The sequence below is a fragment of the Pelmatolapia mariae genome, linkage group LG23 (assembly GCF_036321145.2).
Source record: "Pelmatolapia mariae isolate MD_Pm_ZW linkage group LG23, Pm_UMD_F_2, whole genome shotgun sequence".
Lineage (NCBI taxonomy): Eukaryota > Metazoa > Chordata > Actinopteri > Cichliformes > Cichlidae > Pelmatolapia > Pelmatolapia mariae.
The window spans coordinates 37,315,646-37,341,265 of record NC_086246.1 but is presented as its reverse complement, the minus strand read 5'-3'; the positions used below and the strand labels follow the sequence as shown (position 1 = coordinate 37,341,265).

The following is a 25,620-nucleotide window of genomic DNA, read 5'->3' as shown; positions in this document are numbered from 1 at the left end:
GTGCTCAAAAGGAAAGGAGGACAGATGATTTGTTACCAACTGTCCCCTTCATTCCTCACACACACTTCGATTGTATCTCACATTGCTTCAAACGGTGCTTGACTTTAACATTTTTCTGACTGTAGATGAAGCATGAATTATGTGGAGTGCATTTCACACGAGTCTGCACTTTCATACCATGAAAAACAAACAAAGTCGAAATTCAGAACATTGACATCTGTTCTTGATCCACTCTGATTGAATCACTCGCACAGTTAGCAGGAGTCACAGTGGTGAAATCACGGCGATAAATGCAGCAGACCTGACAACAGTCTTTGTAAGTTATGCTCCAGTCCGCATGTATGTGGAATGCATACATGAAGGTTTAACCTTTCTTCATGCAGACTGGATGAGGATGACTTTTCAGCTAAATTTCCCACTATAAAGCTGTTCAAACTTGGTACTCATGTAATCCTAACCTTTCCCCTCAGCTGAGCCCCTCTCACCTCACTCACAGTTACTGACATACGAGTCAGGAAATGTGATCTGTGTTTGCACAGATAGGACCAAAATAATGGGAAATCACAGACCGCATGGTGCCAAAGCTGAAAATGGTACTCAACACATGGAGATTTATTACTGCAGCTTTTTCCCCCGCCTGAGAAAAGTAGCACTCGCCTATGACAAGTAAAGGCAGCGAGAGGAAAATGTTTGGCATCTGAGGAATGAAATTCCAACCTCAGCAAGGGGGAACAAGGAAGACAAAAATATTTACATTAAAATTAAAAGTTTACCGAGGAATTCCTGCATGTTCCTGCACATCTTGAGAATATATAAGAAAGAACATCCACATCAAAATACAATCAGTTACTTGGCATTTGATCCGATTATTTGAGGTTAAATTTGTATTTCCATTTAACTTGAGTGACATTACAGGTTCTCTTATTTTCTGAGAATTCGTGTGGATTAGTTCCTGCTGGGCAGGTTTGGAGAATCACTTTGTGTGAGATCAAATCTAAAATCCTCAAGAACGTAATTTTCTTAGGATTTGAGGTACAGCTTCTGGTATTTGTCATGCAAGATGCCTTTATCTTAACAGCAAGATAGAAAAAGCTTGCTGTGAAACTAATACGGTACATTTTCTACAAGTACAAGAGTACTTTGCAGAGTTTTTGTACATCATATTGTGTCTCTGCTTGAAGAAGACCAACCACAGCTGAGCAGTCATAGAAGTCACAGAAGAATAGAGAAAATCTTGGCTCAGGTGGTGTAGTAGATTTATTGGAAGGATGACTGATGACTGAGGAGAGACTTCAGCCATTTTAAAGAAAACTTTCAGTCAAACAGTAAGTACAAAAGTTTAACCTCAACAGCCTGGTCATCCCCTAAATCCAGTATATCTAAAGAGACCAAAACTAGCAGATTTTTGTCACTTTGGGGATCAGCCTCAAGTGGACAGAGGATAGAGGTTTTTGGCTGCATTTTTCAAACTTGAAGATATCTGAGGTCACTGAGATGTTTGAAAAGGGTCACAGCGACAAAATGAGGCCACTCTGGAAGTGGCTGAGCTGAAGATGTTAAGATTTTCACTGGGAGTGACTAGAAATGAGTATGTCAGAGGAACAGTTCAAGTGTGGATATAAAGTTAGAGAGGCAAGGCTAAGATGGTTTGGACTTGTGCAGAGGAGAGATATTGGATATACTGGACAAAGGATGCTGAAGATGGAGATGCATGAAGAAAATAGAGGAGATTCGTGGACGTAGTGAAGGAGGACAGGCAGAGAGTTGGTGTGACAAAGGGGGTTGCTAGGGATGGAGGCAGATGATCCACTGTTGCGACCCCTAAAGGGGGCAGCTAAAAGAAGAAGGTGAGGTCAACGTCTTTACAGCCTGATATAAATGGTTGTGGTCTCTATAGCTGATATCTGCCTTCATAACAACTGCAAGAGGTGATTTTTAAACTTTTTATCTTTGAACTAATGAGGAACCGTTGGTGCATCCTATTTGGATTCAGTAAACCTAGCTAGCTGATGTTAGCGGGTGAAGTAAATCCTTCTAATTGTCCAAATATGGTCACTTGTGGTTCCAAAAAATCTGGCAATAGCACCAAAATTTCAGATTTAAAATGTTTACAAACCAACGGGTGACATCTACGACTTTACTTCAGTGAAGAGAACAGAGAGCCTTTTATCAGGAATATATTAAAACTTTATTATTGTGAAATGTTAAGGCATACATACAAATGTTTCCTTTACAAAAGTTCACAGCAACATCACGTTGGGTCAACCAGCTGAAGCAAGGCAACTTAACACAACCTTTCGTATTTGTCATCAATTATAACTTAAAGATAGAGTCCATCTTTGGCACCAGGAAACAAGACCATTTAAAGTAGATATGAAAAAAAATAATAATTACAAAATATATTAACTTCTCTCACTTCAAACAGCCATTTGTGTAAACATATTGCAGAATAAGCAAAGGGCAGTAACTCTGACACACTGCACTGACCAGCAAATGCACTGTGATGGAGGATGAAGGAGAACATCGGGTAAACGTGAGGTTTCACACGCTAATATTTAAAAACTGGATGAGCTTATTGGCTTCTTCAGAAATCCACTGATGATGAGTTTTAATGTCCTTTCCCCATGGAGTGTGGCACATTCCAGTTAAATAGAAAACACATTCATTGAGAACAGAAGTGTACATTCATCAGTGTTCAGTGATCCTACATCACGCAGGGAGAAATAAATAGAAGAGTCCATATTAGGCTTACAGTATAGTCTACCCAGAAATGTGAGATACTTGAAAAACAGCTGAATATAACAGCGATGGAGTAGCAAATGCGGGCCAATTATAGTTGACCATTTCGACGTTCGTGGTAGATCCAGCTACCACGACTCAGAAGAAATAACCACCCCAGAAAAGGAGTCATGTGGAGAATGCCTGCCATTTTAACAAGGGCGAAGGGTCAGACTTTAGATAGCCTTTTTCTTTAACGGGAGCATTCCCTCAGCGAGGAATGTGAGAAGATTAGCTCCGCTGTGGCATGGGAGGGGAGCGAAACGCTGGGTAGCCACCTTCTGAGGCCCCAAACATTAGCCGGGGATCTGGAAAACCGGACCCCAGAGAAACGGCGTCAATCCTCACAGGCTTTTTAAAGAGAGAACCGAGCAGGCGTTTTGCAGGCTTCGCATTCAAAAAAATGTTTCCAAATCCCCCTCTGAGCTGCGAGCAAGGCCTCCGAATGTATTTTAAAGAGGAGAGCAACTGTTAATTTAGCTCTGTTAAATTCTGAGTCATTTTATAAATATTCCCATTACTTTCAGAGGGCATGGTAACAGGGATGCTACTGGAAAACAAAACCAAGAAGTGAGTCATATGTATATAATTAGAAAAAAGAAAGTGGTGCACATTTAGGACAAACAAAATCACATCAATTATGAGCAGCATTTACATGTATAAATACAATACATAATTAAAAAATAAAAAGAGAAACATGCACAATATATGCACAGTCAGCAGCCCAGTTCCTGTCACACTGAAATACTGTCCAGGTACCGTGAACGAATCCCAACTGCCCGTTTATGAGTTGTGCAGAAACAGCAGAAGGAAATCTCAGCACACGCATGTTGATTTAAGCCAGACGTCGAGGAAGCCCTTTAAAGTCTCAGCCAAGAGTTTGTGTCAGCGCTGCTGTCAGTCATACGAGCCGCAGTGAGCGTTCAGATGAGGATTTCCACCACGTCTGCGCCCAAGCTGTTGAGGCTCCTTAGCATCTTCAGCGGAAGCTTTAGCTCCTCCGAGGTTTCTACAGGCAGGACAGAATTTATAGATTAGAAAAAACAACACTGGAAGGCAAACTACCGATGCACGCGTCATTCGTTTAGATAAATATTTGTTATTTATACATCCAGATTGTTTTGGAGTTGCTCGTTTTTGGAAATATCCTCTGTAAAGAGGTCTGCACTTCCCCTGCGGTGCTGAAAGCACCAAAAACCTTCATTTTCACCTCTTGTGAAAACTGAGTAGCAACATCTTTTTTTCTAGAAATCATGACCTAGTTACCACGTGGTTCCTGGAGGAAGTATTTTCTCTCAACCACATTATGGTAGAAACGCAGCATGGCCAGAGGCCTCTGTGGATCTTTTTTGTCATTATTTCTAGAAACTGAACTGAGCTGCCGAGTGTTTCAGCTGTAATATTCATGTTTGCTGATTTGACTGGAGGAAATAATGTAAAGCTACTTGTCGGAGTGATTTGTCTCTTTAATTCAATGACACATTCTTAAAATGAGCTGTGAGGAGCTGATTGGGCCTTAAGCACTTTGAAAAACCCACCAGGTGTAGCCGCTGAGCTCGCTTCACACATCTTGAGCATGCCGTGCTCTGCTGTGGCCTCAGGCTCCTGTGAGGCCTCGTCGCTCTGCGTGCTGCAGTCTCGGCTCAGGACCTTAGCAGCAGCGAACAGCTTGGGCTGCAGCACCGCTGCACCTGTCTGGTCATCTGAGAGGCTCTTTCCTGCAGACAAAGAGAAGAAACTGCTTAATTACCCGCCTACATCCACATTTACGGGCTCCTGAACATCTGCCGCGCAGAGTTCTTCCCAAGACTATTCTGGATGGGGCTATTCTGGAGTGAGAGATGATATGCATTCCAGTTTAAAAACAGGACTGTCTCCTACTTGTTTTTGTCTTTTTCAGGGTGTGCGCATTCTGTCTGGTAGTTGTCACAGGATAGCGTGTGAAATTAAAGATTCCAGATTGCTCAGCTCGGCACGAATAGTAAGGGGAGAAGCTCACCTTTGCTCTCCATGCCGCTGGTCGCTATGTTGATGGAGGGGACGGATCTGGCCGAACGAAGCCCCTGTTTCTCAGGCTTGTTCTGCTCCAACCTGGAGCGCTGCTGGAGGACTTTGATCACCGCGTCCTTCTCCAGGAGCTGAGCATGAAGAGCGCGGATCCTGAACGCACGGAGAACATCGTGAGTTTAGAAAAAACTTTACAGACCAGGCAGAAGGAGACAATGAAGTATGGATAAAAAGATGATCACCTGTTCTCCATCTCCTGACGTCTGTGATGGGACAACGGCAGGTCTTCATTAAAACTACTGTCCGGAGAGTGCCGCGGGGAGTGATTGATGATAGTTGTATCTCTGAAAATAGAATAGAAGGTTTTCTAAATAATCCCCCAACTTTTACGTTTTGAATCTTCACTCCATTGCGACAGATTTGTTCGTACCTCTGTGCTGCAGCTGTGGCTGCTGCATCCATTGCAAACTGCCTCATGGTGCTCTCCTCCAGGTACTTTTGCTCCCACTTGGTGATATCTGCCTCCAGGGCCAGGATACGCTCCTCCTTCTCCCTCAGATGCTGCTGCAACCTGGACGAGCTCGGTTCTGAAGCTGTGGAATCAGTGCTCTGGTTCTGGGACTGAAATGGGAGACAGAATAGAGCGTTTAACACCCAAGGAAACAAAATGCTCTAAATCTGACTCTCTGAAAATGTGTTTATCCCTCAATCCACTTTTACTAATTTAACTACGCAGGAATCCTCTAGCAGACTAAGGCTGGTCCCTTTCACCCTGTGAGCCAACCAAGTGTTTCTATAGGATAAGCCGTTTGGACATGTTCACATTGTTAAAATCTGCTAACTGAACCATTGGGGGGGGGGGCTTGTTTTCCTCACCTGTTGTGCCCTGAGGCTTTTTAGCTCCTGCTCCAGCCTCGTGCGTAGCCGGAGCTCCAGCGCTTCCCTCTTCTCACAGGCGGCCTGCAGCTGGGCCAGCGCACTCTGCAGCCTCTCCACTTTCTTCACGTACGCCCTCTTCCTCTGAAGTTCTTCTTCCAGCTGACGGTTGCGACTCTGCGTCGAGGCCAGAGCCTGCTCCATCAGCTCCCGTTTCCGCTGGCACTCCTCCCCGGACACTCGCAGGTGCTGAATCTGCTTCTCCATACGTTCGCGCTCCCGCTGCTGCTCTTCATCTGCAATACAGGAAACAGCACGTTAATGAAGGTGACGAGGTTCCTACTCTGAGAAACAACCACAAAGGTCAAAGCAAAGTTAAAGTGAGTCTGATATGCTTTTCCTCATTTCCTGCTCGACCACCCAACTTGTTTGTTAGTCACCTCTGCTCATAATCATTTCCAAAAATGTCCAGCTCTTACCCATTTAAAAATAAATCTTCTGAGATTTTTCCTGGCTTTTGTTTGATTTTTTTAAGCCTATAAAACTACATCACTGAAAAAAAAAAAAAGAGTAAAATGGGTCTCCTCTAAAAAGAAGCTCCCATGGCCTTCGCTGGGGTCAGTGAAGCCTTCACTTGGGGAGCATTTAGTGCATTTTCTAAGGAATGTGACCCAACAACAGACATAAAGGCATGTGGTTCAACATCATAACATTTGACACCTCATTTTCTTCTAAGTTTATTGCCCTCGTAAACATGGGATCAGTAAAAACAATATTTCTCATTGAATCTTTGAAAGCTAGTCTGCATTTCAATGAGCCCTTTTAGAAAGTTTAACTGACATGCCTCTTTAAAAAGAGGGCTGATTACACAACATGAGTGCATGCCTGTGGAGGGAATGCAGACTTCCTCTTATCCACTTACGCACACAGGCATAGCCTTGTACTGGTAAAAGCTCTGGAATGCCTCTGAGGACGTGAAGTAAACAAGCAGCTCAAAATATATTTCATGTGGTTCTCATAACACAAACATATAAACTACACATCCCACTATTGTACTGCTCTTCTCTGCTATGCTGAGATAACCGTTTGGGAAAGATAATCATAGACACTGACACGGCTGCATTTACTGCCCAAATGTCCCAACATAAGTGTCATTCCACCTAATCCTCTCTGTAGGGATTTCTCTACAGCTCAGTTCTGCACAGAGCTAAAAGGGAGCAAAGAAATATTCACAAGTGGCCGATCATCATTAAGCTATGGCATGAAAAAGAAATGCCCAAACAAGGAGAATGAGCAAGTCATGGGTCATGTAGAGTTAGGCCAGGACACCCAGACGTATTAGTTCCCCTTGAGAAGGGAGGTCATTAGTAGCGATACTAAACTGAGCACATCAGTAAAAAAAAAAAAAGGAGGGGGGGCATTCCTAATGGCAAACACCCTGAAAGCCCTAAAAACATCTCAGGAATCCAGGCCACATTTACTGCAGCATAAAAAAAAAGTCTGGAGTCTAGGTGCCAGAAGTAAGTTACAGGGGAGATACGGCCATTTGTGTGACAACATGTAGACAGCACCACGTCACTAAAGAAGGAAACCAATCCCTGCTCAGCTATGTTCCTGCTATTGTTCAGTGTTTCACAGGGAATTGTGATTGATTCTGTGATGAACTGCAGCCTGAGAGGAGTTTGTAACAAAAGATTGATGCAGACTCACTTTGCTCCAGGAGTTTGACAAAGACGTGCTGCTTCGGGTCGGCGCAGTCCGCTCTGTGCTTGGTAGCCACGTCGAGTTGCTCTGCACAGAGATGACCAGCATACCACAATGAGCACGCACACATAAGGTATGTTTAAAGCCAGGAGACAGACAAATAAAAATGGAACCTTACCTCGCAGGTCTCTGTTGAAGTCATGCATTCTCTTAACCTCTGCCTCGAGCTTATTCCTCATCGTTTTCTCCAGAGTTTCTCGCTTGGCAGAGCCTTTCATGAGGGTCTCATAAGCCTCAGATATCCTCTGAATCTCCAACTCCAACTGGGAAGAAAGAGAGAAAATGAGTCTCCTGGGGGAGGAATTCCTGCATATTGTCTGGTTTATGTTGCAAATGTTAATATCAATGAGGCTAATTAGTCTACTGAATGCCACCCGCTGTGAAATGTCTCTTTAACACTACGTGAATGAATAATGGAATTAACATTCCAGACTGAACACTCGTGATCCCAGGTGCCAGCCATTTATCTCCTCACATGCCAACATGTTTTTAAAGACAAAAGGAGATGCATTGTAGAGATTCCATGCTCTGAATTAGTGAGAAAACCCATCACCTCCTGCCCCAGCTAAAAACTTTTGTTTTCTCACGACCTCAACGAACCATTCACTACCATCCTCTCACCTTCTGAAGCCTGGTGGCCTTTTCCGTGTACACCTCCAGTTCCTTCCTGAGCCGCTCGTTCTCCCGCATTAATGTGTCGCTCTGAGGGGTGTTGCTGTCTGAAGCTGCTGTGATGCTGTTGTGAGTCACCTGCGACTGAGCAGACACAAACCTGCAGACAGGAGATAGCAACAGTGCTGAAAAGACCGCCAAAATAAAAGAACAGCAGACGTCTCTGGGGCTGTTCTTCTTTTTTTGATATCGCATCTGTTTGTGGATGTTACCTGTGCTGTTGTGTGTAGAGGAGAGGATGAGGGTCTTGATTGTATTGCACATACTCCTGTGAGTGGCTGAGCATGTATCCAGGAAGTCTGACACAGAAAGGATAGTCTGGGGGTGGTCCTCGCTGCTCTGTACACGGCTGAGCCCTTTGTCTGTCAGGTGTCGCAGCATTTAAAACATTGTTGTGATGATTATAGAGCTGTGGGTAGCTGTGTGAGGAACTCATAGGCAGACTGTCCCTAGACCGGTTTCTCTCCAGAGAAAGCTGCATGAGTCTCTCACTGAGAGAGCGAGCATGCTCTCTCTTCAGATCCCACTGTGCCTCACTTCCACTTCCCACTACATCCATGCTGGGTCCATTGTGCTCCGCCTGCCCCTTCTGAGAGTTCAGGAACTGGGAGTGGGCTTTGGCTTCCTCGTAAGTAGGCAGTTCCTCCTTGTGGAGATGGTACAGGTGGCACACGGGGCTCTCAGAGTGCAAGCTGTCTCCTTGGTGCTCCTGACCTTGAGGCTCCTGCCTTGTTGACATCTGGATGTATTGAGTGTCCTCCTGAGTGAGGCTCTCCAGAGAGGAGCGGGGACTGCCAGTGCCGCCGCCGCTGCTGCCTCCACGCAGTGCCTGCTGCTGGATGGCCAGAAGCGTGCGCGTGTCCGTCAGGTTTCCGTAGCGGAGCTGTTCCTGGATGAGACGGTGCAGGACCGTTCCAGAGGACTCCTCGGCAGTTCTCATGTCAGCCAATGAAAAAACAGTTTTTAAAAAAACAAAACAAAAACAAGCCTCAATGTGGCAGCGTGGGCGCTTCACAAATCACACATCTGAAAGGAAAAGAAAAACTGTGGTCAGACTCAACACTGCACAAACTTATCCACACTTCTGTTACACAATGCTGTGTGTGCATGAGCTGTAGCTGGAAATACCCCTGATAGTGATGTCACTGGAGATCCAGTTTTTATGGCCCACATGCTGCAATGCATAACTTTCTCCAGTCAGACAAGCATAATACTCAACGGTCGCACACACTCAAACAATTCCAGTGATTCAAGATCAGATAGTGCCCAAAACATGATGAAGACATATAAAGTCTTCAGAATATGAATGATGGATGCTTTATACAATCAACTCATTTTAACTTTCAACACGTGAAAATCCAGATAGAGAGTAAAATTAATGCCTTATTAAACCACTACAATGTGTCTTGACCGCACAAAATAACTACACAGCTACATGAGATCAAGAGTGAATTATGCAAAACATCATCAAGTCTAATCCTCCAAGCTGAAAAAGAGCAGTAAAGATTATTTAAAAATCACCTTAACCTCCTAGGACCTGGCGTCCACATATGTGGACATCACATTTTGGGGTATTTTTACACCAAAATACTCAATTTTGCTCTACAAGGGCCGGATATCCACTTACGAGGACATTATACTGCTACTGTTCTATCAAAATTTTAAACGAATGGTTTATGAACTTATTTTTGTTTTTCATAAAAACAAAAATAAGGTAAAAAAAAAATCTGGTAATTCTTTGTTTTTACATTCATTGGGCCCCAATGTGCCCAAATATCAAAGAGAAATTAAAAATGCAGGAGAGAGAAGAGTTCGGGTCTTAGGAGGTTAAATACATTAATGTCAGGGGTGTGAAACATAGGGCCCGGTCGCCAGAACCGGCCGCCAGAGGGTCAATTTGGCCAAAGTAAATGTTTTTGTTTTGTTTTTTCAAAGTGTGAAAAGTCTTTAAATTCTTTACTCTTAGTATTTTGAGTTTGAATTATAAACACATAAAACACAAAATGTAAAAGCTTTATGGGTAACTCTACATTTGAATGGTTTGTGCCTTTATAGCTCCTGCATGTTTTATTGTTTACTTTATTTCATTTGTAAAACATGTATATACATACTATATACACACTCAAACACACACACGTAGAAAAACATATTTAGTATACACATTCAGTAATGTATATACCTTTACATATTGTACATATATTTATTACTTTTTAGATTAGCCATTTTTATATTTTGCTTGTTTTACGTTATTGTATTTTGCACAACTCTGTTGCTTGTGAAGCTCGCACACAAGAATTTCACTCACATGTACTGTACCAGTGTACCTGCACATGTGATGTGACAATAAAAGTGATTTGATTTGATTTGATTTGATGAATGAGACAAATGAGATGAAGATATCCAATCTGTTTTGTAAATGGATGGATCTGTGTGTGGCTCATGAATTAAAACGGGACTCAGATGTAATCTGTTAAGTAAGTAACTCCATCCACACACAAACCGACAGAAAACGTTCAGATAAACTTATTCAGATAAAATGCTAAACTCACCAAATTTTAGTCTCATCGCACAGTGAGCGGTGCCGTCGTATCTCAAATCAATGATCTGCGTTTATTGTTCAAAATAAACGTCCACAAGTGTGCGGAGCTCCTTTCCTCCGTGCGCATGTGTGCGCGCTGACGGGTAGCAAGCAGCAGACTGAGCGGAGCGGAGCTGCGAGGCGCACTAATAAATAACTGAGAGCTGATTGTTCGCTGCAGCTGGAATGACAGGAATGCAAAGGCTCCGAGTCCCTGTGGGATCAAAAGCAGAGCAGAGGGGAGGAGGGAGAGGATGAGGAGGAGGAAGAGGAGGAGAGAGGGGCGGTGTGTTTAAAAAAATGGATTCAGAGCAGCAGAAGCAGCAGCCCCTCAGCTGGCTGCTTGTGTCATGTAAAAGAGCTCGTTGTTGTTTTTTGTTGTGCGGCTTCAGGATATTTAAATGCACAGTTTCTATAGCTGAGGAAGATTTAAGTCCCTGCATTCTCATGTTTGAACCTTTCTGTGGCACTGCCGCACAAAAAAGATAAAAAGCAGTAAAATAGCTGTTCAAATACTTTAGGAATGCAATGTTTAAAAAATGTGATATTTTAAAGGATTTTTGCGTCAAAATAAAAAAAAAGTCACAAAACGCTATTTAGTTTTATTATATTATCATTATTATAATAAAACTAAATAGACATTAACTTCGATGTGCCAAATTAAGCCAGTCTGTCTCCGTTTCTCATCACAAAATCCTTTCATTACTAATTTCTTTTACTTCAGTAACTTTGTTTTCATGTCAGAAAATCAAGAAAAATCCGCCAGTTTCCACGGTGACGCTTTTAAACACTGCTTTATCTAAAGCAGCAGAACCAAGCTCAGACAACAGCAGCAACTTTACATGATTCCAAGCTGCGAGTTTTATTATAGACTGTATATGAAAGATGGCCAATGACATATCCTCTAGTATTCAACACTTGGAAGGACTAAACCGGCTGAGTGCATACATCAGAGGTATGAAAAGAGCTGCATGCATCTCCACCAGCACAATACAAACTATTTTAACTAGCTTCATTAGCAAGCATCCCTATGTTTCACAGAAGTGTGTTATGCCACATGTACGTACCATGCCACAATTTCTTTGTACATGTACAGTGACAATAAAGGCCTATTTTATTCAGTTCGACCAACCAGACCTATCACGGCTGCTGAGGTCTCATTCACAAAGACGTCTCATTACATATTTGGGAAAGTGTACATCAAGTTATGCTATACATTTAACACACTATGAAGCTAGGCAAAGTCTTGTTTGTTTTTTTAAGCCTCAGGCTAAACATTTCTGTGGTTGTTAGCTTTCTGAAAAGGATGGACCCAACACAAACTTGTAGATCACAAGGTAGGCCCGCCCATCACAATCTCCAGCTTTCTCCTGATTTATGAAGATCATAATCTCCATACTGAACATCGTGTTGTATTAAATGTGACATTTAACCAGCAATAAACCAGAATATCACATCAAGGGAGTTTTTACTGAGCTCATAGATCATGTAAACTGTAGCCTCTTTTTCCTCATAGTTTTTTATACAATGTTATACAATTGTTATTTATAACTATAGACTCGCCCCCTGCTTTTCATAAAAAAGAATGCATGCTTAAGGCACTTCCATACTGGCTTCACTTTCCCCAGAACCAATGTCCACCTTTTATGGCTATCTAACTATCTAGATCTTTAGATAGACGATCACAGTCAAACATTCCAGCTATTTTCCCTGTTCATAGTTCTTCTCTTCTTGAATTTTTGTTTCCTTGTACATTTGTACCTGTTTTATTGACCTTTCATTTGCCTGCTCATCCTCACCTGGTTTGTTGTCTGCCCACCCCTGAATGACCTCAGACCCGATAAAAGATTTGGATTTGGAGCTTTTACTCTGTCCTGCGTTTTGGTCCTCTTGCTCTGTGATCCTTACACAAACTTGACATTTGACACAAACTCGGTAACAGATTTTATACCTGTTACACTGAGCTGCAGATGAAAAATGATGTCATATCACTGAAACCTGGACTAATCTTTATTTCTTTTGTTTGCATGGACCTGGTAAATATTTAAGCCGCAGCCCGTGCCAGTTAATTGCAGTGTGTATGTGTGGACATGGAGGGGAGAGGGGCGACGTGAGGCATGCTGCCTGCCAGCTGTCCGCGGACTGAAACCCCCTTCCCCTCCTTTAATAAGAGCTCTGAGAGATGCATTGTTCTCCCAAGAAAGCAGACATGATGGGGGCAGCCCTGCCATCTGCTGTTCTCCCCTCCACCTCAAGCACCGGCTGCATGTGGATGTAGACCCTGGGATCAGCTGGCAGTGGGGGCTGTGCAGCAGTAATGTTATTGAGTGCATGAACACCATCAAACTGATGCAGTGATTTGAGGTTGTAGTGAGTGTAAACAAGTCTTCTCTTTTTAATGTGATGCGCGCAGCCGACAGTGCAGGTTGCTTTATCTTAAACAGTCGCAGGTATCGATTTGCATGCCAGTTGAAGTCCAACAGCTGCTAAAGAATGCTGAAGAACTGATAAACAGGTTTCACCATTTCATGATCCTCTGGATAAGCTTAGGTTTATGACACCTCACACATTTGTCTATATGTAATGAGACAGAATGATGCCAGTTTCTGTACATTCAGTCTTTGGTTCAGCGTAGGTTCTTCTGGCTCCAAAACTGGCCTTTGGTGGGTCACTATGCACATAAGCATAACTGATCCACATACAGTTGGTGCAAAGAATCAGTTTGACTTTACAGAATCCTGTGAATTCCCCTGGTATTTTTGGCCATCTGATAAACAAAAAATGTGTTGAATGCTTGAATGAAGGAAAGCAGTGAGTCTGATCATTTTAATGTAATATCAAAGCCTAATCAGAGGGTGCTAATATTTTTATTAGCAGGTAAAACCCTAATATATAAAAGATTAACATAGATGAGGTAATGTCACCCATTGGGTAGTGTAGCACTGATATTTTTAAACCAAAGCGAAGAACACTACACGCTCATGGGTTAAATGATCACCTACATGATACAACAGCCCCCTTTTGACTCCATTTGGGATCATACCTAATAAAACAGAATTTAAGTAAGACTTGAAATGGCAGTTGAAACTATAAAGTCATTATGAAAGTGATCAAAGATCATGTGAGGAGTGATGCTTTTGATACAGTCTCCTTTTATACAAATTTGAACCTGAATTTCAGTTTAATAAAGCTTAGGATCTCTGTGATAATAAGTCATCTCTATCCATAGAGGACAGCTAAACAAACACACACACCAATTATATGTGGAAAAACTGTGCTGGTAACATGAAGCGTATGAGTGACTGTGCATTCCTGTTGCCTGGAAATTAGATTATGCAACCTTTCCCACGCCACAAACAACAGTAATTTCCAGGTACTTCTGTCTCAGCATTGTACCGCAGGCTACATGAGAAGTCAAACACCTAATAATCAGACCATAAATCATTAAAACAAAGCAAACAGCAATGCAAGTCACTTGGTAGAATAAACCCATGATAGAAAAAAAACTGTGTTTAATAAAGTTTTTATTCTTTTAAAGACATATTTATAGAAATATTTTGGGAAAAACAGAATATCCAGGTGAGTCATTACCAAAGATGAGAGTGAGAGTTTTGCCAAGCTAAGTAATTGCTGGATAGTCCTGTCTCCTAGCTTCCTGTCTTTAAGCTAGGCTAATTAGCTGCAGCATTTTTTAAATCGCCTTTAAAGTTTGACAGTGGACACATTTACAATATTTCATCTATATACAGGTATAAAGGGTAAACGCATCTGGAAGTGTTGCTGTGTGTGCTTATTTTTGTCATTTTAGTTTCTCTTTGCTTCTTTTTGCCAGTTAGCTTCTGGTTGCAGCTTTATGTTTAGCATTTCATCACATTTACACAGTAGTAAAACAGTCATTTTAAGTGTGTTATCAGTTTTATTTGCTCTAAAGTAAAAACCCACTCTGCTATTTCTGTTTTTTAGAAGCAAATCTCAAACTTTTAGCTGGAGGGTTATTTTTAGCGTATGCCTAAACACTGAGTGGTGGCCATCAAAAGACCTCATCTCCTAAAAATTACAGTTGTGTACAACCAAACTCCATTCAGGTATAATCACAAAGTCATTTCAGCTTCATTGAGATTTGGTATCACTGTCACTGTTGGTAGAATAAGCAGCCCTTTCAGATGTCTGGTTCCTTCAGGATCCATCCTTCTTCTCCAAGAAGGTTTGGCATGTCTCCCAGCACAGTGTCAAGAATGTGGTCACTGATATATCCTGAGCTGACAGGCCTGTAGAAGGGCATCAACCCACCAGGAGGACTGGTATAAGGTCTTTTGTGTGAGGAGGAACAGGAGGAGCACTGCCAGAGCCCTACAGAATGATCTCCAGTGGGGTACTCCTGCATGTTTCTAGAGATGCTCTGCTGAATGTTATGCTGCCTGCAACATCATATAGCATGACCAGTTTGGAGCTAGGTTAGTGATGGTCTGGGAAGGTGGTTTGCTGATTGCTGTAAGATTACCAGGATAAAATCCTCATACCCTTCTCAGATCATATGTTGTAGTGGGCATAGGTTCCTCCTGGTGGAGGAATGCCCATCCCCATGTCTAAATGTTACTAAGAGTGCCCAAAGGGACGTAAACACTGGGTTTAGGGCAACCAAGTCACATTGTGACATAAGCAGTGACTTCGATTTTTCACTTTAATCAACATAATTTTATTTTCAATGAATTCAACAATGTAAAGTTTTTCTAACTAAAATATTTCTCTCAAGCATTTCTTTAATTTTTTTGTATATATTCCAGGTTTACATGTGTCTCATACTTGTTTCTTACAGGTGGCAGGTGTTATGACTGTGTACTCCTCGGGTAAGAAAGGTAGAAAGTCTAATTTACGCCATATTTTCAAAGACGATTGCCATCAGAAGTGATACTTAAGATCAGTCACTGGGACCTGTTGATGGGCTGACTGGGTCAACACAAAGCAGACTGCGATCTGGGAGCACCGCCCTTGGTATGTGAGGTGGGACAAGCCTGGCGCTTCAACAGCTCCTTTTGTTTTCCAGAAAGGAGGAAATGGCCGCATTCCTCACATTACCATGTGCATGGGGTCTAACTGAGCTTCCAGTCTGCTGTTCTACGGGGAACAACAGGAGGTTAACCGGCAGCCACTGACAGTTTCTTTTAATGGGGGGCTCTTCAATGAATAACACTGCTGCATGGCTGTCCCAATTCATGACTTCAAACCTTTTCTTAGCTGACAGTAGCTGTGAATCACTTACAGGATTGGACAAAGATAAGTGTAAAAAAGCACGCCAACTCCTACAAACCGAATACACCCCTTCTACATGAAGTGGATTTTTTCATTGTATGTGTGAGTATTTACCAATTCTGAAAGCAGCAGATAGTGGAGACACCCCGTGTGTGTCCTCACACTCCAAACACATGAGCAGCCATGTTTGGTTTGGAGGTGAAAAACATTTACAAATGTCTGACTTACAGCAGGTCTAACATGAAACGGTCTCTTGCACCTGATGACATCAGAAATTCCTCACCTCACCATGAAGGTAAACAAGTGACACTGAACCAGCGAGGGACAGTAAACAGGACCTTGCCTGTGGGTGATGCTGTTTACAGATAAGACAAGGACACATATTTCCACAAGTGCCCTGTGGGCTTCTTTACGGCAACGGCATTCACCTGATTCAGCTTCAGACTCGGTTTAGGGTGATTCAGGTCAACAGTTAAAGTTTTGTTTCACTGGAAAACCATTGAGATACAAGCGCGGCATTCCAGCCGCAAGCGCTGATGACTGGGCCGTCACGCAGGTTGAGGTGTTACTTGCAAGCATGTGCACGTCTTAGGCGGCAGGTATACTCTGTTCCAAACACAGCTAAAGACTCTGCTGTTGAAGAGTCATTTCTGTTATAGAAATCCGCCCAAGGGGAGCATGGGTAGTTTTTGCATTGCATCATGTCACAAAGAGTAGCAGGCATGTGGACACCCGCTTGGAGCCCCGAGATCACCATTCAAGGACAAAATTGACAACACTCTGAACCAAGAAAACTGAAGAATACTATAACTATTAAATTCTGAATAAAAGAATGATGTCATGGGGACCGTCTGTGGCTGAGGTTAACATCTTTCCTTGAATAAACCCAGCATGTGCTTGCAAATAAATATTACAGTTTGAAATTAAGCATACTGGAGTTGAATGCTGCTGACCATCTGCTTTATGGGCAGATATCTAAGAGCGACTGTTGTGGCGATACTCATGCCTACAGGTTCACCTACACGTCATCTCATTTACCAGAACAGATCAATTCTTCTTCTTCTCACACTAATAAAAGGGAAACCAGCCAGAGCAACGCGCTTTATGAATAACTCCTGATTCCAGGTGCTTAAAGAATGACACGAGGATGGCAGTTTTAATTCGAGCCTCCTCGTCTCAGAGATCGTAGCCAAAGTGTTTCGAAGGCCACCTTCAAAGGCAGGTTAGGGCAGACTCTTTCTCTGCTGCGTTAAACACAATGAAAGCTTTCAAGTCAACTGCTTGTCAAGTTCACACAATGAACACGGTGTGAAAGGCTTTTCTGTTATCACTGCGCCTTTGTATTTTTTGAGTAATGGCATTTTTATTTTTAAAGCCTTCCAAGTCTAAAAATATCGCTGAGGTAAAGATGTCTATGATATAAAATGAGAAGGTGCCGATGTGACATCCGAGCTGTGTAAACACCAGAACAGCTGATCCACAGACATTCCTCGTGGTTACTGTTGCAGAAACCTTTGGAAGATGTTGAGCTCATTTTAGCCGTTTCGGGGAAACAAGCAACGTTTGTTTGGCTCACAACACACAACTTGTGTCGACAGACAACACAAGCTTTCTTCTGAAGCCGTCTCTTTGAATGTTGCCCAATGTTGGAAAAATTGTATCTAAAGAATTTAGGAAACAAGAGGTTATCAAATGAACTCTGCAGATTTTTATCAAACATGTAAAATTAAATAAACTTCATCTCAAAAGCTGGCAAATTCCCGTATCACAGTGGCCAAGACATTTAGCAATACCCCTTAAAACAGCTAAAATTGACTTAGAATTTGATTTTTTTTAAAAAAGACAAAGGATTTGTGAAATGCAATAAAACAGATCGGCTTATAATAATAATACTTTAATAATACGCAGGCCTGCATTAACTCTGCTGCTGCTGAGCCAACGTCAACATAAAAAGGTGACTTTTGTGAGAATCTTAATGAATGGCTGACTTTTGAAACCACACTGGGGTTTAGTTGGGTTTCACAGGGCTTCAGGCCAAGAGGCAGATGTTTTGTGGAAACAAAGCGCTGCTCAGTATCTGCTGCCCTGCAGCTCAGAGGCAAATGCACCTGTCAGGCCCCCACCATATGGACTCTTGCAACAAGAATGCAGTGTATACAAAACAGAAAGCAGGCTGCACGTACATTACAGCCACTCCAAAATACAAAGAGGAACACCTGGAGTATGTTGCTGCGGTCGGTAAAAAAAAAAAAAAAAATCACCAAAAAAAATCAACCTGTTACCATCTCTTTGCCTGATCCAAACTCTTCAACATGCGTGGATCCAAAAAAGTGCCACAAGCCTGAGCAATCAGCCTCATGTCAACGCTGTTGCTGTATGTGTTTGCACATATAAGTTCGCCTGCCCCCTCCCCAATCCGTGCAGACCCTTTGTGAGCAGATGGCCGGGATAAAGCTTCTAGGCCAGATAAAGACGTCTCCTAAAGCCACGGTGAGGGCAAAACCTCTCAGTCTGAACCATCTGCCAAGCACTAGAGATGGATGTCTCGGTGCTGGAAGCCTGGAAATGGCAGCGTGTCAGACGGAGAGCAGGTGGTCGACCTCCGGACACCAAATATCTTTGATACTGGAAGGGCTGAACACTGAGATATCCATTGTAAAGCCAGTAATAAAAGGGTTAATCACTACATTTATAATCCCCTTACCCCAAAAACAAAAGCAAATCTCTGAATCTGAAAATGATTAACACACTAACACAACATGGTTAACAATAAATTATCAATATAATATTCTAATTTGGGCAATTTTTAAGTTCTTGTTTTGCTGATATTTTGCATTAATATGAATCAAGTAAGCCAGAAATATGATGAAGTAATTAGTCATCAAAAGCTGTAACGACCCACTAATAAAATTTATGAGGTTCTGAAAAGTGTTATGTCTTTCAACATAACAAGGACATTTAAATAGATGTCATTTATAAAACTATAAAGATTAATATTAAGCTTTTGAAGTAGGACTATATATTTTACTACACTTTGTTATCCAATTTGCCAAATAATCATGAATAACAATATGATGTCTAAGCTCTTGTTTTTCACATAATAACAGGACACATGGCTGCATATGAGCCTGAAGAACCATGGTTTTAGTCAGTGCTTATAACCAGCAGCATTTTGAGCTAATTTAGTGACCAATGCATCAAATACAGCAGATAAGTGCTGAAAACACAGCGAGCACCTGGTGGATGTTGTCTTCATACACATTTTTAGGACTAATGCCACTTTTCATATTCTACATCCAGCTTATGTAAAGTAGTCTTTTTAGGTCACGTATTAAACACTGAAGACTTTAAATAATGCAAATACCTGACATGTTTTTAACAGCGTGCTTTAGCAGGACAGACATTAAGAGCATCTGAAACCCTGTAAGTTTGAAAAATATAAATGCATCAGAAAATATGAATGAGAACATTTGCTATAGGCGTGCTGTGTGTGTGTGTGTGTGTGTGTGTTTTCTCTGTATCTTGTCATTGCCTGAATTAAAGTTTGAAAAACCTTTGTTTAGTTTGAATCAGATCAGAATCGTCCCTTTTGTCAAAGAGGAGTAACTCATCACTTTGGCTCTAAAGCTTCTGAGTTTATTCTTAATCAATGTCTCTCCCCAGAGGATCCGACTTTGGCTCATGTTTGGATATATTTATTATTGAATCCGAGTGTGGCAGCAAAGGTTATTTTATGAGGGCTGACACGGTTTCCTCTGTCTGCCCCCACCTTTGTCCCAAATGTCTGACTTTGTGTTTCTGGCAATTTGCTCCCATTGTGTAGCACTTCCTGATAGGAGGCACTCTGAAAGACTGGGCTCAGTCAACTGCAAAGGAATGTGACATTCCTTTCTAAAATTACGGATGTTTCGCTGGATTTTGAGGGCCGATTTCTGCCAGTTTTCCACCGTAGTGTTTGGAGAAAGTGTTTCTGGGGCAGACTGCGTATATCCTAAACTTCAACCATGATTGGCTGCAACAGACTGGACGCCAGCAAAGATTTACATTGGTACCAGCCATATTTATAGTTATTTGTTCTATGGTGGACAATTCAAAATATTAATATCTACCATTATTACACAGATAACAATAAAACATGAAAATGTTACTGCATATTTACTGACATCCAACGTGTTTGTACTTCTGAGCTGTTAAAATGGTCTTTAATATTCAGCAGCAGTTATATTGTTATGTCTTTGCTTTATTATTCATACATTTAAGTTTGATATTTTCTTGTATTAAAGAAGCTGGCACTGCAGACGAATATCAGCCTGTGTGGCTAAATCTGACTTGTCTCCATGATGGATCTGTGTTAATTCAGGTTCCTTTTTAAATGAAAAACACAAACCCTACAATAACTTTAGCATATTTAATGAAGGTGTGCAAAATGCCACCTTTATGCTACAAAAACTGTTCAACTTATAGACCTTCAAAGTATACGAGGTTAGGTTGATACTTTTTTAAGATCTCATAACTTCAAAAGAACTATATTAAACTGTCTCACAGACATAAGCTACATTCACGAGTGTTAAAAAAATGACTTGGAAACGTGTTTATTTATTTACACAGAAGGAATTCCAGCTAGAAGATGAGCCTGATATCAAATGTAGGTTAAAACAACAAAAATAGACATTTCATCAGCTCCAACTTGCTCTGAGCAACCACCTATCCCACATGGTGATAAGAGCCTTGAATGTTTATCCTAAATGCACTTTTTGAAGTTTTCTCTAGAGAAGTATGAGAACCTGATCAAACATCCGGGGTACCTGTTTCTGTTCCTCAAGATCACAGACATTAAACTGGTGCAGTTTATTCAAAACATGACATATCCCCATCTCCACACCGATGCTAATTGTGTTGAACAAAAAAAAATATTGTGGGTTCAGATTCTGTCCTGTGGTGCACAAAAGCATTAAAAATGCTCTAAATGACTTAACTTCCAGATACTTAATGATGATAAAAGAAACTATACTTTCATCAGAGTTCCACTATTAACTAACCACAGCATTCAGATGATAGAGGTGAGTCTTTATTTGACATTTGTAGCAGATTTCCCCTAATGATCTCTTTAAAGGTGCGCACAGGATTTCTACACCAAGAGACATAACCTGTTCATATTCTCAAGAACTACGTCAGCACAAAGGTTTGGTAAATAGACGTCTTAAGTAAACAAATGTAAAGAGGCCACAGGTCTGCTGTGATAACCTCCATCTCCAGATGGCAGACTGCCGTTAAAGGAAGGGAAACGTGAGACAGAAGAGTGGAAGGGTCAGACGTCAGGAATGAGGAAATCCCACCCTTTGCCCAAGTAGATAGAGAACAGGAAGCAAAGCCATTTGCATACAAATTCACTCTTTGGAGCAACGTGTAGCTCAGGGAGAGCATGTTAAGAGCGTGGGAGGAGACCTGCAGCCCGCTGATAGTGCATTGACAGGTGGTTACTACGTGCCCGATGGCATTCTTAGACAGCAGGGGGGTGATGATAAATAGGAAGCATTTAGAACATACTCCTTAGAATTTAATTTTCTGAATGTGGAGCAAGGAGGGGAGAAGGAAAAGAAACACTCAGTTGGATCGACATGTCTAAAGCTCATATTGAGAGTTCCAGGGAGCAGCTACCAAATACAAGTTTGCTTAATTTCTCGTAGTTTAATGCAGTAAAAGGCCTCACCAGGCCATAAAACTGTTGGCCACTTTTCCAGTTACCTTTAATCCTCTGAAAAGGGTGAGCTGTGTTGCAATTCCTTATGTTAAACCCCTTAAATTATGACTGGAATCAAATTTTAACTGCTTGATTTAAAACCTGCTGTGGTGGATTGCATCAGTCCAAATACTTGGCTCTAACTGACCACTGATAATAAAAGTGGAACATAAACAGAGCCTGATGAACAAGAGTGTTTAAATTAAAATGTCTTCAATTACTTTGAATGTCTGTAATACGTTAATTATTCCAGTACTTTTGTGCAACCGTTTAGTTTATGCTGAAAATTGGTGGTATTGTCCAAATACTCACACACTTCAATATAAGGTTATTAATATACATATAGTGCAGTTCAATTTCCTCTACAGCCCAAAGGAAAAACTCTTTACTTTGTTTTCTGCTACATTAAGCAAACATTTCCACTTTAAATTTCTACCTTACAACAAGGGAAGGGAACAAATAAATACCTAACAACTACCAACTGACATTAAACACTTGCAACACTCACATACCTCAGATAATGTTTGTGTAACAAACAGATGCCGCTAATTCTTGGCCTGTGTTTGCATTTTTTAAAGCTTTGTCACGTCTTTCCAAACATGTCAAACACATTTGAAGCCGCAGATGAGAGTTTAAACCACAGCACACCTGATTAAAAGTGAAACGTCAGATCTGAATCCTCAACAGGAGGAGCGGCCGTTAGAGTCCGCTGATTTATGACCCGGCCTGCCTGCAGAGTGATCACCACAGGTGATGACGATTTTCTCTCTGATCTCCCACAACACTGACAACTTTATGGCCTGTGTAATTAAAGACTTAAATACACAGTCGCCTCAGAGTTGACCCAGGCATGAAAGGAGGGGAAACTGATGAGGGTCAATAATGTCTGTAGAGCAAATGAGAAGGCACCTGCTGCAGCACATAGGTGCAAATCTAAGACATAAGAGTAGTATTGACTGGTGCAGGGTTGGATGTTTCAGCCTCCTGCATACTTCAGGGAAAACTGGGAGAAAAGGGTGTTGTTGGAGTAGAGAGATTAAGTTTTGATAACGCTGCTGTTATCAGCCCCCACCTCTTTGTCAAGTGACAACAGCTGCCTGAAAGTAATGGACCATGAAGTCTTCCCTCTTGAGAACCGAGTGTATACACATTTGTACACAATCCACTAAGCTATCAGATTTCTTTTCACTGTGTTTGGTTGATATGAAAACAGACATGTTTTTGATGGCATGTTTGACCAGTGAAGGAAGCACTTTCTCTGTGTGTTTTTCCCACACAGGCATTTTTGGCTCACGATCATTTATTCACAGTAAACCCAAGCATTCTCCGCAACCGTCCCTGAAATAACTCATGAAACAAACACTAACATGCACCATATTTTCTGCATAGTTTCCTTATAAACTGGTGACATCTACCTTTTATTTACAATCCGACAACAGCCTCTGGTTCTAGATTTATTTCAAAGGGTCAGCGTTTGCGTTTTTGCCATTCCGATGCTTCACAATAAGTTGCCATGTAAGTTTTTTCGAACCCAAAACATTACCATTTTTGGACAAGAGAGTGGAGTGCTAACTTAGCTGGTTAAATTAATAAACATGGGTCAGAACATCTGGGTCAGAAGACTATGCACGAGTGTCTAAGACCTGCATTCTGTCTGAATGCCACCAGATGGCGATAGCTGTGGCTGCAAAAAGGTCTATAAATGTCAATAAGAAAACAGTTTTCTGACCTCTGTAAACACATTCCTGTTGAGTTCATAGGCTCAGTCACTCATTGGGGTTTATATTGAATAAAAGAAGTCTATTTGTATCATTTTTGTCACACACACAGCAAAATGAAGGATCACCTGTGGTATTAATCATTGGCTAGCAAGCTGTTAATCATAATCAGTTTCACAAACCCGCCCACCTCGTCACATCCGTTTTTTTATAACCAAGATGGCGACGGAGGAAAGGCTTGTTTTGAATCTTCAACAAACAAACATGTGATGTCATGGTAGCTACGGTCATCTTTTGTATTAACTTCGTATTAAGAGCGAGAGAAGCTAATCAACCACAAACTAGCGAGTCCATCTGTGCAAAATCCAAGTGACAGTGAAGGAGCTTAAATAGTTTCACAAAGCAGCTTCCTTTGGTTTACATCTCCACAGTGTCATGGAAAGACGAGAAGGGTTTTTTTTTAACTCTAAATGAGGAAGGACGTCACATCTTCAGGCTCTTCTCTCGGAAAGATGTACAAATCAAAACATGTTCGGCTGTTTATGTCACTGCGACTGAAAGAATGTAAACTGACTTTTCCCCTTGCCAATTCATCAGCGTATCCCAGGATGCTTTTAGGGCGTAGATTATAATCACTTGCTGTCTATTGTTTTTTTTTTTCTCTCTACTTTCTCTTCAGGCTTTACCATATCAAGCAAATCACCGCTATCACAGACTGACTGGCACCCCATGTTTAATCTCAAACAATCGCTTTATTCAGTGTTTTAACAAGTTGTGCATGTTAGGTTGTAGGAAAATACTATATATGTAACTAAAAATCCAACATAAAAGTCATTGCATCATCATCATGATCGCTTGCACCTAAATGCACAAGGAGAAAATACGGCATCGAGGTCACACTCAACCTGTGCATGTCATTGCATAAGACAGAAAGAATGAGGGTAGCCCGGGGGTGTTTGCAGGGGGAGATCTGCAAATTAATTGCAGGAGGCGATCCAAACGGATGACCTCATTAGCCATCGGTGGACAAGGAATGCTCTAAATAGCTTTTACATAAGACAACATCAAATCATTCCTGTTCTCACTCAGCTGAATATCAAAAAGTTACTATCTGCTCTATTTTTTCAAGAATTTCAATTTATTTTGCTTCAGGGCTAAAGGATAGTGCAGAAGGAATTCAAAACTCCTGCAGGCACACACACACAAATACCAGCCTGGTATGGATCCAAAGTATAAATCTTACTGTCAGTCTTACAAGTTTTCTGATTCTCTGGAAATACTCAAAAAAATATGAGCACATAAAGCATCAAAGGTCCAAGTATTCCTGTTACTGTGTATGACAGAGGTGGGCCTCCTTCTTCCCAGCAGAGGGTCAGACTGGCTGAGATTCAACAGGAGAAGAGTCACATACTGAAGTCTATGACAAAGCTGGTACCATGAATTACGACAGACAGCAGTCACACCCGGACCAGTGTTAACTTGTAGCACCGCTGGTATGTTTGCAGTAATATTGACAATCCTGACAATGTTTGTGGTTTCTTCGCCAGACAGCCTGCAGATTTTCAGCTGGGTTTGATTAACTGGAGCAAAGCCGTACTGGCTGTGGGTTTCTTTGACTGTCAAACCAGGTTTGAAATGTTGTACCTACTTTAGCATCAACACCACTGCCTGCAAGTAGAACTGAGTGATCCAGGAGATGTGTGGGTTACACCATTCAAGGGTTTGCTGTGTGAATGAGTAGAAAACGGATCCAACATCCAGTCTCTAATCATCGGCATCATTCAGACTAAACTGGTGCAGTTTACTGAAACTCTATCCCATGATAGTGATACTCCAAGGAAAAAACAATACATGCTGAAAAAACAAACAAACTGAATTTATCTTTAGTGTGTGATGTTGAGAGGGTGAAAAATTGATTTGGTTGCAGATTTTTTGTTATTGTTTCTTTTAAGCCGACCTTAGATGTTTTGTTAGTGCCGAAAATTTCTTGTGGACATCTCCATTACTTAAGAGATTATGAGATGCAAAAATAACATGAATTAAAAGTCCCAAATTCAAACCCACTCTCATGCACTTTCAGGGCCTTTACGTCATACAATGTTTAGAGTAAAAAGACAAAATTTTGCATGCTACTGTACAGAAAAAGTTGTGATCCCAGCACTTATCCCACCTCTGTTTACATACTACAGTACAAACACACACTGTAACTGGGACACTTGTTAACATGCTCATTGTGT

The 25,620-nt window shown here is 41.5% G+C and overlaps 1 protein-coding gene across 1 annotated transcript; it reads right to left on the bottom strand.

The window, feature by feature from the left end:
* Positions 1-3,349: 3,349 nt before the first annotated feature.
* Positions 3,350-10,851, bottom strand: amotl2a (angiomotin like 2a). The gene is made up of 11 exons (XM_063467140.1): positions 10,647-10,851; positions 8,310-9,123; positions 8,047-8,197; positions 7,544-7,688; positions 7,372-7,452; positions 5,662-5,957; positions 5,216-5,406; positions 5,028-5,129; positions 4,778-4,938; positions 4,317-4,496; positions 3,350-3,787 (listed from the first exon to the last, which is right to left on the bottom strand). The coding sequence occupies exons 2-11, from the start codon at positions 9,035-9,037 to the stop codon at positions 3,702-3,704; spliced, it is 2,121 nt and encodes a 706-aa protein (XP_063323210.1). The 5' UTR covers positions 9,038-9,123; positions 10,647-10,851; the 3' UTR covers positions 3,350-3,701.
* Positions 10,852-25,620: the final 14,769 nt, after the last annotated feature.

Coding starts and splice junctions, on each gene's coding strand:
- amotl2a (XM_063467140.1), bottom strand. CDS start 9,037: ATGAGAACTGCCGAGGAGTCCTCTGGAACGGTCCTGCACCGTCTCATC. Junction 7,453..7,543: donor CTTCAACAGAGACCTGCGAG/GTAAGGTTCCAT, acceptor ATCTCTGTGCAG/AGCAACTCGACGTGGCTACC. Junction 4,939..5,027: donor CGTCAGGAGATGGAGAACAG/GTGATCATCTTT, acceptor CCGTGCGTTCAG/GATCCGCGCTCTTCATGCTC.